The sequence below is a fragment of the Hoplias malabaricus genome, chromosome Y, assembly GCF_029633855.1.
Source record: "Hoplias malabaricus isolate fHopMal1 chromosome Y, fHopMal1.hap1, whole genome shotgun sequence".
NCBI lineage: Eukaryota > Metazoa > Chordata > Actinopteri > Characiformes > Erythrinidae > Hoplias > Hoplias malabaricus.
The window spans coordinates 83037127-83048907 of record NC_089820.1 but is presented as its reverse complement, the minus strand read 5'-3'; the positions used below and the strand labels follow the sequence as shown (position 1 = coordinate 83048907).

Genomic DNA, 11781 nt, shown 5'->3' with positions numbered 1-11781 from the left:
ACAACCATTAACGTCCAGCCGACAGCGTCCTGTGTCACTGATGAAGGACTAGAGGACGAGCGACACACACTGTGCAGCGACAGATGAGCTACCGTCTCTGACTCTACATCTACAAGGTGGACCAACGAGGGAGGAGTGTCTCACAGAGTGTGTGCTCCTGCCCCCTAGTGTTCACTAGTGTGTGTAAATGTGTGTTTCACTACACATATTGGGTTAAATGCGGAGAACAAATTCCTGTGTGCTCACTGGTACGGATGGGTCTAAGTAATTTCCCCAAGGGGATCAATAAAGGTGTTTCTTCCCCTCATACAGTATTTTGTTTACATGTTTAAATATATAATTATGCAGAAATGTTGCATAAATATTGAAATATTTATAATGAGGTCATTGTAAAGTGTGTGGAAATAACTAAAAATTGTCTTAAATGGTTGAGAGGGCTCTCAATGTCAACGGAATAATAAAAAGTAACCGTTACACATTTGAGTGTAATAATTATAAACAGAGATCTTTTCCCCTGCGCGGGCACTGAGTCGTGCACGCGCGCACGCGTTGCATACGTTGCCACAGCAGCCGGAGAGAGCATGTGACGCAGGCGCAGCTGGCTCACTCGGCTCTTCGGCTGCGGCCGCCCGTCCACAGGACAATAGCGCGGCGCTTCGTGCTGCGTTTGTAGGTTTGATCGGGCGCTGATCGGTATGGCGGACGGAGAGCGCTCCCCGCTGCTCTCTGAGCTCAGCGACGGAGCCCCAGGCAACGGCGGAAACAGCGGCGTGTCTCCGGGCCCAGGCCCATACAATCAGCACAACAAACCGCAGAGTGAGTAACGGCTAGAGAAAATGAGAGTGCTCTGCAGCTCCGGACCGACCGCGGTACAGCGCTACAGATAAGGGCCACGCGTTAGTGTCATGCTGTTTGCATTTAGCTGCTTGTGCAGTGATGCGGTGGTCACGCGTGGTTTTGTTGGGCGAGCGGTGACTCGGATATTTCTCGCTCAGCACAGGGGAGGCAGGCAAGAGGGAGGAATCCGGCTTTAGAGCCGGTCTCTACGCTGTTATAGCTGGCGCTCTCGCAGCGATTATCTGCCCTGATGGATTAACTGATTTAACAAATATAAGAGGATAATTAATTGTATCCTATTTGTTTAGATACTACTCAGTGTGTGAGCCCTTACTGCTTTCGCCAGCCAAGTGCACACTCATTGTTTTCAGCGGCCAACTAACGTTTCCTTGATGCTGAATACGCGCCTGATTTAAGGTTAATTATTCAGGAGACAGCTAACATATCCTCCTCTTTACAGATACAACTGACGGAGGTTGTGTGTTTATTCTACGTTTGTCAAAACGTATCTGAAAGAAATTGTAGACTCGTTATACATTTTTGTCATGCTAGGTAGCGATAGAAATAAAACATTTAATTGAATTAAAACTTAAGCGGCTCCCTCCTCCCTACAGTATTCATGTAGTTCCCTTTCATAAGAGACAATGTAGTATGCTAAAGAATGAATTTGTGCCTTAAAGTTCCCAATTAACGGCATTTGTGTTCGGTCCTAGGTTGGGAAACCCAATTTAGCACCTAGTTTCAATATACGAATCACAGTTTTATGTGCTAGGTAGTGCACTAGGTAGGGAGTAGGGAGCCGTTTGAGACGCTGTATCAGTGTTTATGGGGATGACGTTCACAAACATCACATGCTAATTTGATCGACAGGTGGGTCCGGCCACTCCTGAGGCGTCGAGTCACAGCCGGATGATTACAGTCGACCAATCCCTGTCCTTGGGGGCGGGGTTATCTCGGAATGATACTCGGCGGATGTATTTAGGGTTAAAGTGAGTGGTGTTGCTTTGAAAAAGACGGTTAATGTAGTTCTCGTGTGTTGTATTTATGTGAGGGTAAATTTATAGTTAAATGCAGCACAAAACACGTCAAGTTGGCCTTAACTCATTACACACGCTGGAACAAATGGCTGCATTCCAGTAGTCACCTCATAAGGCGCCTTTCAGCTAAACCCAAGACCAAATCTCATTTTCTGATTCTAATTCAAGAGTTTAGCAAAATGACTTTGGGAACAATGGCCTGTTCAGACTTTCCCAAAGTATTGCCTATGCTGGTCTCGTCAGTCGGATAAAGTATGATTCTGTACATACACCAGAGCAACACATTTTGATCTGCTTTGCTGTAAAATGTACTTTCAGATAAAGTTGAATTCAATGCTTTGTGAAAGCCATAATTCAATTAATAAATTGTGAGCTGCAGCTGGAGTTGAAGAAAAAATTCAGTGTTATTTAATATTGTACTAGTGTCAAAGACAAACGAGAAGCTTTGCAGACTTTGTTAGTGATTTACATGTCTTAAAATATAATAATTTTTAACATTTAACAAGGTAGGCCTTTCAGAACAAATTGTAATTGATCCTGAAAGGCTTGTAGACGTCAATTTGAAAATGGCTTTGTGATTTTGACCATAATATCAGCGTGTTTGATTTTTCCTTTACTTTTTTATCACATTTATATTGAGTTTAACCAGCTTTTGAAAATGGAGAAGTGTGGGAATACTACTTTTTTGTTTTAGTTGAGTAGAGAAACACAGTACACAGTGCTGTGTTTGGGTTTTATATAATGATTGATTTGCTTATCATCATGCTAGTGGTCTTCTTTCAGCCAAATGGGATTGAATAAAAAGCTTTTAACAGTGAGTGCATTCCTCTTATCTCTCTTTCTCTTTTCTGCTCTTGCTCTCCCTCTCAGGTTTTCCTCCTTTTCCAAGTCCCTCTCAGCCCTCTGTGCTGTTGGGTGAGGATCCTCCACCTTACTCCCCTCTGACATCTCCTGAGAGTGGCAGTGCTCCTGTGATCAGCTGCCGGGTTTGCCAGTCGCTCATCAGCGTCGAGGGCAAGATCCATCAGCATGTGGTGAAGTGTGGGGTCTGCAATGAAGCTACAGTAAGTTTGAGAGCCAAAATACACCTACTCAGAGTGTCAGTGCACTTTCGCAGATGACCTAACGTCCATTACCAACTCTCTCTTACCCTAAGTTTAATAAGTGAGGGTTTGGCATGTGTGTTCAATATAAGGGTGGAATGAAAACAATCCAAGTTCTGTAGCTTCTACCACATTCAGACTAAGTTTACAGTAACATAAAATTACTGAAATTGAAAATAATCCAAGATGCCTGTGTAAAAAGCAGTTATTTGATCAGTGGAACATCTTGAAATGCACATTTTCCTCATTGCTATTCTGTGAAAAAGTCTGGCCCACACTACAGGATTTTAATAATCCTAACAGATTTTTCAGTGCTTGATAGTTGTTAGTCCTCAAAGTCTCCACACTACACCATCCACCCTGAATGAACCACCACACACTTTCCGATCACACACACCAACAGACAGCTCTGCTCCTCAAAACTTCACAGTACAGGACTCTTAGTTGTAAATATTGAACATGTTTCATATTTACGATTCAAAATCTGGGCCCTGACTGCTCTGGGAGAAAGACTGGATTAAAGAAGATAATTGTTGCGATCACCCTAAAATCGGGAGACCTCTTGTGATTGTCAGGTTAACCGCTCTCTCTGCTTTCAGGAAGAATAATTTTATAAACAGTAAGCAACTGTTTATAACGGAATATAAAATGATTAAAAGTAATTTGTTTTAATCTGTGGCTCTACAGTCCAAGTATTTACAATATTCTTGGGAAATAACGAGTTTAACCAATGGTGATGCCTTTTCCTAAAAAGTCTTGGATTTTTTCACTATTGGCAAACTCCTTCAACTTCCCACTGAAGCACTTGCTAGCACCACTGACAAATCCACTGCTTTTCTCAACCTTCTTCTAGACAAACTTGACACTTTTCATCATAATTGTCTTAATATTCCTCCTTCTTACTCTTTTCTAAAGTCAGGGTTAAACTAGCAAACTTTTAGACAGATTTTTAAGTCCAGTTTCCATTTGGGCTAGTTGGATCTAGTCTGTAGACTCTGGTGCAGTTGGAGGGAAAGTAGCGTAGTGTGTAATGGGCCTCAAGATTGTGTTGTAGAGCAGTTGTAGAATACCAAACATTCCATTTCTTTAGACCCGACTGGACATAATCACGTAGTGTAAACTCTTCACAAACTCAAGTCCGAATGAGTCCACCATCTCCATAAAAATCTTCAAAAAACAGTTAATCTGCTCGAACGAATTCAGTCATTTAGACTGATCCCACCTCTGACATAATATTCAAATCTAAATCTTTGTAATGTCAGCTTGACCCTGCCCCCACCTCTCTGTGAATGCACTGTCGGTTTCTCTGACATCGTCATTCCTATCTGCTGTCTTATCAATGTTTCACTTTTATCTGGTTGTATGCCCCCTACTGTGAAAGCAGCTGCTGTCACCCATTATCAAGAAACTAGATTTTGACTATTCATTCATTGTCTGTAACCACTTATTCAGGAGTCGTTTTGGATCCACATCCTACTCAGGATCCCTGGGCACAAGGCAACACCACATCCAGGACAGCATGCCAGTCCATCATAGGGCACTCACACTTGTGGACACTTGAATGGTAACAGCACTGTCCTGTCCTGGTTCAAATTCTACTAAACAGATGGTTGCCAATTTATTTCTTTAGGGAGGCATAAATCAAATACTGCTGCTGTTACTCTGGGTATTCCCCAGGGCTCTGATTTTGGCCCCCTGCTTTTTATCATCTGAATCTTGCCCCTTGGAGTTGTTATTCCTTGTCATGATCTCAAATGAATTCACATAGTCTAAATACTAAGAAAACTCTTCAGATATCTCTGCCTGTTCTATTTTCATACTCGTTTTTGAGAACAATCTTGGTACACCTTCTTTCACTACACGAGACCTTTGTGTTCACGTTGAAGCATCAGCACAGTATTGCTGAACTCTGCCCTTATGCTGAGATCCTGCTACATGCCTTTTGGTTAGAGTACTGTAATCCCTTGCTTTATAGTTGTACCTCAGATTTGATTCATACTGCCTGACTTATCCAAAATTCTGCAGTTGGAGTCTTGGGACCCACCAAGAATTCTGCACACATCACGCCATCCTTCACCAGCTACGCTGGTGACCGGTAATAAACATGTCCACTATAAAATTCTGCCATTAAGCATCAAAGCGCTGCATGGCCTTGCCCTTGCTTATCTGTCAGGAATACCCCATCCATATGTCGCATTTCCAAACTAAGTTCCTCGGGTCGTCTAGCAGACCCCAGCTTCAAGCTGTGCACTATGGGTGGCGGGTTATTCAGTGTTCCCTCCCCGTCTCTGGGATATTTGACCTTCATACATCCTTTCCTGCATTCTTAATCCTTAACAGGGTCGACACATATTCACTCACACCTACAGACATTTGAGTCACCTATCCACCTAACATTTGTTTTTGGACTGTGGGAAGTAACCGGAGCACCCTGAGGAAACCCACGCAGACACAGGGAGAACACACCACATTCCTCACAGACAGTCACCCGTAGGAAACCCACGCAGACACAGGGAGAACACACCACACTCCTCACAGACAGTCACTCGGAGGAAACCCACGCAGACACAGAGAACACACCACACTCCTCACAGACAGTCACTCGTAGGAAACCCACGCAGACACAGGGAGAACACACCACACTCCTCACAGACAGTCACTTGGAGGAAAGCCAAGCGGACACGGAGAGAACACATCTCTTATTATAATACTTATTGCTTGTAGTCCTAGAGAGCAGAATTGGCAGTGGATGGCCCTCCCTCTTTCCCTGTCACAGAGAGATGCAAGCGTGCATTTAGCTTCCTGCTCCAAATGCATTAAGCCGTAAAATGTCATTGTGTTAGCAGCAATTTGATACGGAGTGATGACTGGTTTCACATTCTTTGAGGAAACATGTACTAGTCTTCACTTCACTCTATTGGCAGCATCTAAATTGGTGGAGAAATCTGAGCCAAAAAATAGAAAATGCTAAAATAATACTTCTAGAGACTTGCTGTAATGGGACATATCTGTTGTTGCACTGATTGTGATAAACCCAAACACAAATAAATTAACTTAACTTAACTTATTGGGGCTTAACCAGGTTTGATGTGGTGAGAGGTAATATATTTTCACAAAGAGCTATCAGGAAGTGAAAGTGCTTGTGACTACCAGGGGACCAAAAGAGAAGGATTACATGTGTAAATCAAAAGGAGAGAAGAGAGAAAAATAGGATTTTTTTATTATTATTAAAGAGAAAAAGGGGGTACAGTGGGATATAGAAGTCCCAACAGGGCAGTGATCTGCAGACAACGGGAGAACAGAGAAAAGTGTATCGCAGGAGATTAAACCCAATGTTTAAACAGCACAAAAGTAAGCAAAGCAGAAGGAAATACCAATTACCAGCAAGGTCTGGCTTTTACAAACTTAAGACTCTGAGCTGAAGGCACAGACTGAAGGCTTAATAAAGGGTAAGCCCCAGCTGTTGTCAATCCGGCTGATTAACAATTGAGTCCTGAGGTGTGGTCGTCCCCTGTTGGTGGGAGGACCACGGTGCAGGCGGCCCCTTACACTTCTCTGCTGTTTAGCTAGTCATGGGTGCACATTATTACCCACAACTGTAAGATGGGTCCAAGAACAGAATACCACAGAATAAACTTGGGTATGAGTCACACGCATGTGGCAGTGCTGGCCATTTTAGAGATGCTACTGTAATAAAACAGAAGTGAAAGAAGTGAAAATGCAGCGAGTCATGCTTTGTTTCTCCTTTCAGTGCCAGACTTGCCATAACAGTGTGTCATCTTAAAAATGAATTATCTGAGTCATGTGACTTTCGGTTGTGGTGAAACAGAATAGGAGCGCCGCAGATAGGAATCAAACGGCATCTTTATTGTAGAGCAGCTAAAATTACTCCAAGTTTCTCTTTCTCTCTCTGCACTGGTCCCACACACTGCCTCTCGTCTAATGCCTCAATCTGTTAGTCATTCTTTCTTTCCACTCCCCTCAACTTATATTGCCTTTCTTCTCTTACTCTTGTTCTTTCTCTTATTCTCTCCTTGTAGCCCATAAAGAATGCCCCAGCAGGGAAGAAGTATGTACGCTGTCCCTGTAACTGTCTGCTCATCTGCAAGGTCACGTCTCAGCGGATCGCCTGCCCGCGGCCATACTGGTGAGACAGGGATAAAAACATGTGTCCAATTTGGATAACATCGAAGGACTAGTGCAGCACAACTGGACGGTTGTGCTGTCAAAATACAGGCTTTAGAAAAGCTGCTGTTACTGTTTTTGTGAAGAAATTTAGACATACATTTGCATTTGCAGAAAATACTAACCAGAAAATTGGTTTGCGATGACATAACAATTCAGAGCATTCTACCTGTTGTTTAACTAACATTAGCCTCATAGTTCTGTTGTAAGATTAAAGCAGCAAACTGCAGCTAGCAACGTGTCTAGGATTATCAACCACATTTAGAGAAGGAAATGTAGGAGTCTTGGCTCTCATAGCTCTAAGAGTTGCTTATGATCTGAAATCCCAAACCTATGTTGCCCTAAAGATGTTCCCCAGTATAACAACAGTTCTTAGAAAATCTAGGGAGAGATCAAACTCAAAAAAGAAGCCTTGTCTTTCTAAGAAATGGAAGGAGAGTTATAAACAATTGAAAGTACCAGTAGGTGGTATTTTTACTTTACAATTGCAGCTTCAATATCATTGTGATGCTTCAGTGACCGGTAACAGGGAGAATAGAGCCTTTGCCAGGCTCAACACTGCAGAAACGGCACTGTGTAACTTTTGGAGGAGGGTAGAAAACTGCAGCCAACCTTCCCCCTCCACCCTAATTTCAGGACAGTGCCGTAAATGTGAATTACACTCTGTGTCTGTAGGGGGAGCCTGGCAAAAATAACAAATCATATCAAATCATACTTTAAAGGAAGGTTTTTAAAATATATAGGAAAGTTTATATGGAAATTATGGCAATTGCAGAACTGTTTGAACCAGCACAAGTGCACAGCTTAACAAATTTGCTTTGTGTGTTTTGCAGTAAGAGGATTATCAACTTGGGGCCAGTACACCCTGGTCCTGCAAGTCCAGACCCACAGCCTACTGGAGCACGGGTGTCATGTGGCCACTGCAGCAACACCTTCTTGGTACTGTCTTTGTTGTTACAATTGTAATCATCCTACAATATGCAGAAACACAGATACCTGTTATATGTGATTGCAAAGCTTCTTCAGTAATGCCTTTATTAGCTTATACATGCCCACACTTAATATTTACAAAAAATGCAATGTATTAAATGCTTCTGCCTGTATGGTGTGGTGGAAGCTCCAGTTTGATCGTACATTAGGTTTCGACATTTCCGGGTCCCGTGGCGCCTTTGGTCCCTTGTCATACATTCATAAGACCTGTGTTTACTGTTGGCTTCTTTTACGTGTAATTTATTGTTTGTTCTGAACTGAGATCTGAATTGATTGAGATCTTTAACTTTCTCTGACAGCTGAATAGAGAGAGAGAGAGAGAATGTAGCTAAGGTTTCTACAGAAAGCTAGATTTGTTGCTAGTCTGTTTTTGTCGTTTACTAACTCATCAGAAGGTCTGAAAAGTGGCTAAATCTAGCAGCAAAATCACTGGACACTGAGCAGCGGTTGTGACCCGGATGTGACGTTTCACAAGGTCAATAAGTCTTACAATACGACTTTACACGCGGATGCAATTATTATTTTGTATCATGCAACGAAGACCCACTGTCATTCAGTACTGTAGAGAAGCAGTACAGGGGGGATCCGTTATTCATAAACTTTTCAATAAACAAATCACCCGTTTGATATTTGAAATGGTGCGTCTGTGGACGGTTATGTCATTGGTGAATTAACTGAGACTGATTTAGCCTGCTTTCCTGCTAACACTGTTATTTATTTCTTAACATTTCAGTGGACAGAGTTCACCGACAGGACACTGGCCAGATGTCCCCACTGCAGAAAAGTGTGAGTGTTCAATCAACCGCAAAGTCGGACAACCTCTCATTATTATTTGTCTTTCTTTGTTCTTCGTGTCTGTTTACGAGGGAGAACAGATGTCTCTGAAAAGTTTTTGTTAGTTTTTATGACATCTTCATAATACATATCTATGTGGAAAATCTCCATTTATCATTGGAAACATCTTATCCTGTTCTAAAACCTATTTCCTCCCTCTGCAGCTCTTCTATTGGCCAGAGGTACCCTAGGAGGCGTAGCCTGTGGTGTTTCTTGCTCTGCCTGCTCTTCAGCATCTCAGCGGCTGGACTGATCGTAAGTGTGAACAGACAGAAATGAAGGCAGTGCTAAAGAGGCAGCTGAAATATTATGCACGCGTTTTTCTGTACTATTCCTACACTTTTACACAAACTGTAGAGCAGGGGTCAAGAATATGCGGACCACGGTCCCGGTCCAGACGCTGTCCGATCCGGACCTAGACCTGTAACTGATAAACTATTCAGAGCTGTTTAATTGTGAACAGAGTGTGTGTTTGAAGTGGTGTGACTCTTCTAGTCGTTACGGTTCAGGTTTAGCGCTCCAGGAAACTCACAGACCAATCACATGTGTTTCTCCATATCCCACGGGAGGCTCCTCAGCCAATCAGATCTGAGTGACACGCACAGGGCAGGGTCCAGACACTGCTGTCCTGGGGCCAGTAAAAACAGCCCGAAGGACGAGATAAAACCCCTTTTGGGACACTTTCAGGACCACGGTGTTGTGTGAGTTAAAACCAGAAACTTTAATAAGAAGGGAATGATTACGGGTTAAAATTCTCATAAAGCTGAACATGGATTCTGTTTACGGATAAAGTCCCGCCCTCCAGCATTAAGAGCCAATAAGAACGGTGCTCATGGAAAAGTAGTAAAGTTAACTGCAACTACAAGACAAGTCATTAAGTACTTTATTTACACATGCATGAAGCAATGTCTCATGTGGTCCAGCTGTCTAAGTTTGGACCATCCCATCTATACACTGTAATACCTCAGCCATCTGAGGATGGGAGTCCTGAGAGAGCACAGTTGGCCTTGTTCTTTTTTAGTGGGTAGGATGACCCCCTGTGTCCCCTCCACGCATTACATGGTGCCAGCAATGGAGTCTATATTGGATATGGCTAATGATTGGGTGGACTAATGGGCATGACTGTGTGTAACATCCAAGAATTCCCCTTTAAAAGCCTGTAGAAGTGGTGTTTTAGTTTCATTATAGTTACAGGATGGGAACTGTTAATTCTAGTGGTTTGAAGTGCTTCAGATTGCACCTGATGACATTCTAAAAGCTGTTGCCATTCGGTGGGAGATTTGATGCTTAAAGATGAAGGGGATTCCTAAAAATCTCAGGGACAATATTTTTTAACAACAGTTTAAAAAGTTGTCAGGCTACAAACGTTCCTGTAATTTTTTTGTCCTGTGTACAAACATCACAGCAGCTTTCAGGGTCCTCCAATAAACCTCAGTTGTGTTGTGACTGGATTTGCAGCATTTCTGAACCTGCATCGAGTTTTTGAAACAAAGTCTAGGTGTCATTGTCATTGATGAATGTGTTTTTTGTAATTTGCAGTGTGTTTGGCCTTTCCTGGACACCGTATGAAAGGAAGCGCAGGCTTTTCATGTAGGGTCATTAGAATTTAAGGGGTAAATAACTACTTGTTATCAAGCGAATTGATGTTTGTCCTCTCTTGACATTCCTCTCTGTCTGTCTCTAGGCGGGGACGTGGTCTCAGGCGCAGGTGTATGGAGGGATCTACGCTGCCTGGGCGGTTGTACTGCTGCTGGTCGTGGCGACGCTGGCCAGAGCACTCTACTGGAGCTGCCTTCGGGTCAGCCAGCCCCTACAGAATTTCACATAGAGACAAAGAAAGAGAAGGGGGGGAGGGAGAATGACGGGGGGTGGATAGAGACCAAGGTATGAGAGGGATTGGAGAGCAGTGGTGGGGTGTGTGTGGGAGAAAGAGATATGTTTGTGAGGGGAAAGAGAAAGGAAATCTTTGGAGAGGTGGAAGCGAGGGAAAATTTGGCTGAAGAAGGGGACAGATGAGTTGATGGATGGATGGGGTCTGATGAATCTAGGCAGCAGTTTTAAAGAATTATTTATTTAGTTGAAATGTTTTCGAGCATTGTGCGGTGTTACCGATGACTGTGCCCAAATTTACTGACACGTTACGCAACTAATCTCCAGTCGCCCCAAGCATTTTAATCCCCTGAATTCAAAAATACACACACACACACACACACTAATAGTCCAAAACCCAAATACATTTTTATGACGTTTGTGGTTGCAGTAGTTAATTAGCTGTTTTGGCACAGATTTAGAGATTTTATTTCTATTTAAAATAAAAACACCTGTTACATTCATTGCTAAGAACAAAGCATCTCTCCAATTCCAGAGATGATTGGTCAGCCCTGATTGGTCTTGGTCATTTTAAATAAAACATCTGTTTAGACCAGGCGCATCTGACAACAGTGACATCTTAATAAGATACTGACAAAGCCCACGTTTTTCCCCTTTGTTGTGATGTCAGTTCTGTCATTTCTAAGGGACACTGGACAAAGGGATGCATCTTTTTCTCACATTAACGTACATAATGAGTGTTCTAGGCTGGAATGCCCCTGTGGGCCAAAAGAATTTCCACAAGGGCTTTTTCTAAAAGTTTAACAAAACCTGATCTTCACACCAAGGAAGAAACGGTTGTTTTGCAAAGATTTTGCAGACTTCTTTCTTACTTTGTTATTTAAACCTAACGGTGATTTTTTCAAAAGAAGGCAAAGTGTCCCCAAACCTTTCCACAATGCAGACAGACAAACAAACACCCTCAA

At 42.8% G+C, this 11781-nt stretch overlaps 1 protein-coding gene across 1 annotated transcript; it reads left to right on the top strand.

Annotated features, from left to right (window-relative positions):
* The first annotated feature begins 578 nt into the window (after positions 1-578).
* LOC136679632 (type I phosphatidylinositol 4,5-bisphosphate 4-phosphatase-A) lies at positions 579-10814 on the top strand. The gene is made up of 7 exons (XM_066658274.1): positions 579-816; positions 2745-2938; positions 7018-7124; positions 7996-8101; positions 8886-8938; positions 9151-9241; positions 10671-10814. The coding sequence occupies exons 1-7, from the start codon at positions 696-698 to the stop codon at positions 10812-10814; spliced, it is 816 nt and encodes a 271-aa protein (XP_066514371.1). The 5' UTR covers positions 579-695.
* The last annotated feature ends 967 nt before the right edge of the window (positions 10815-11781 follow it).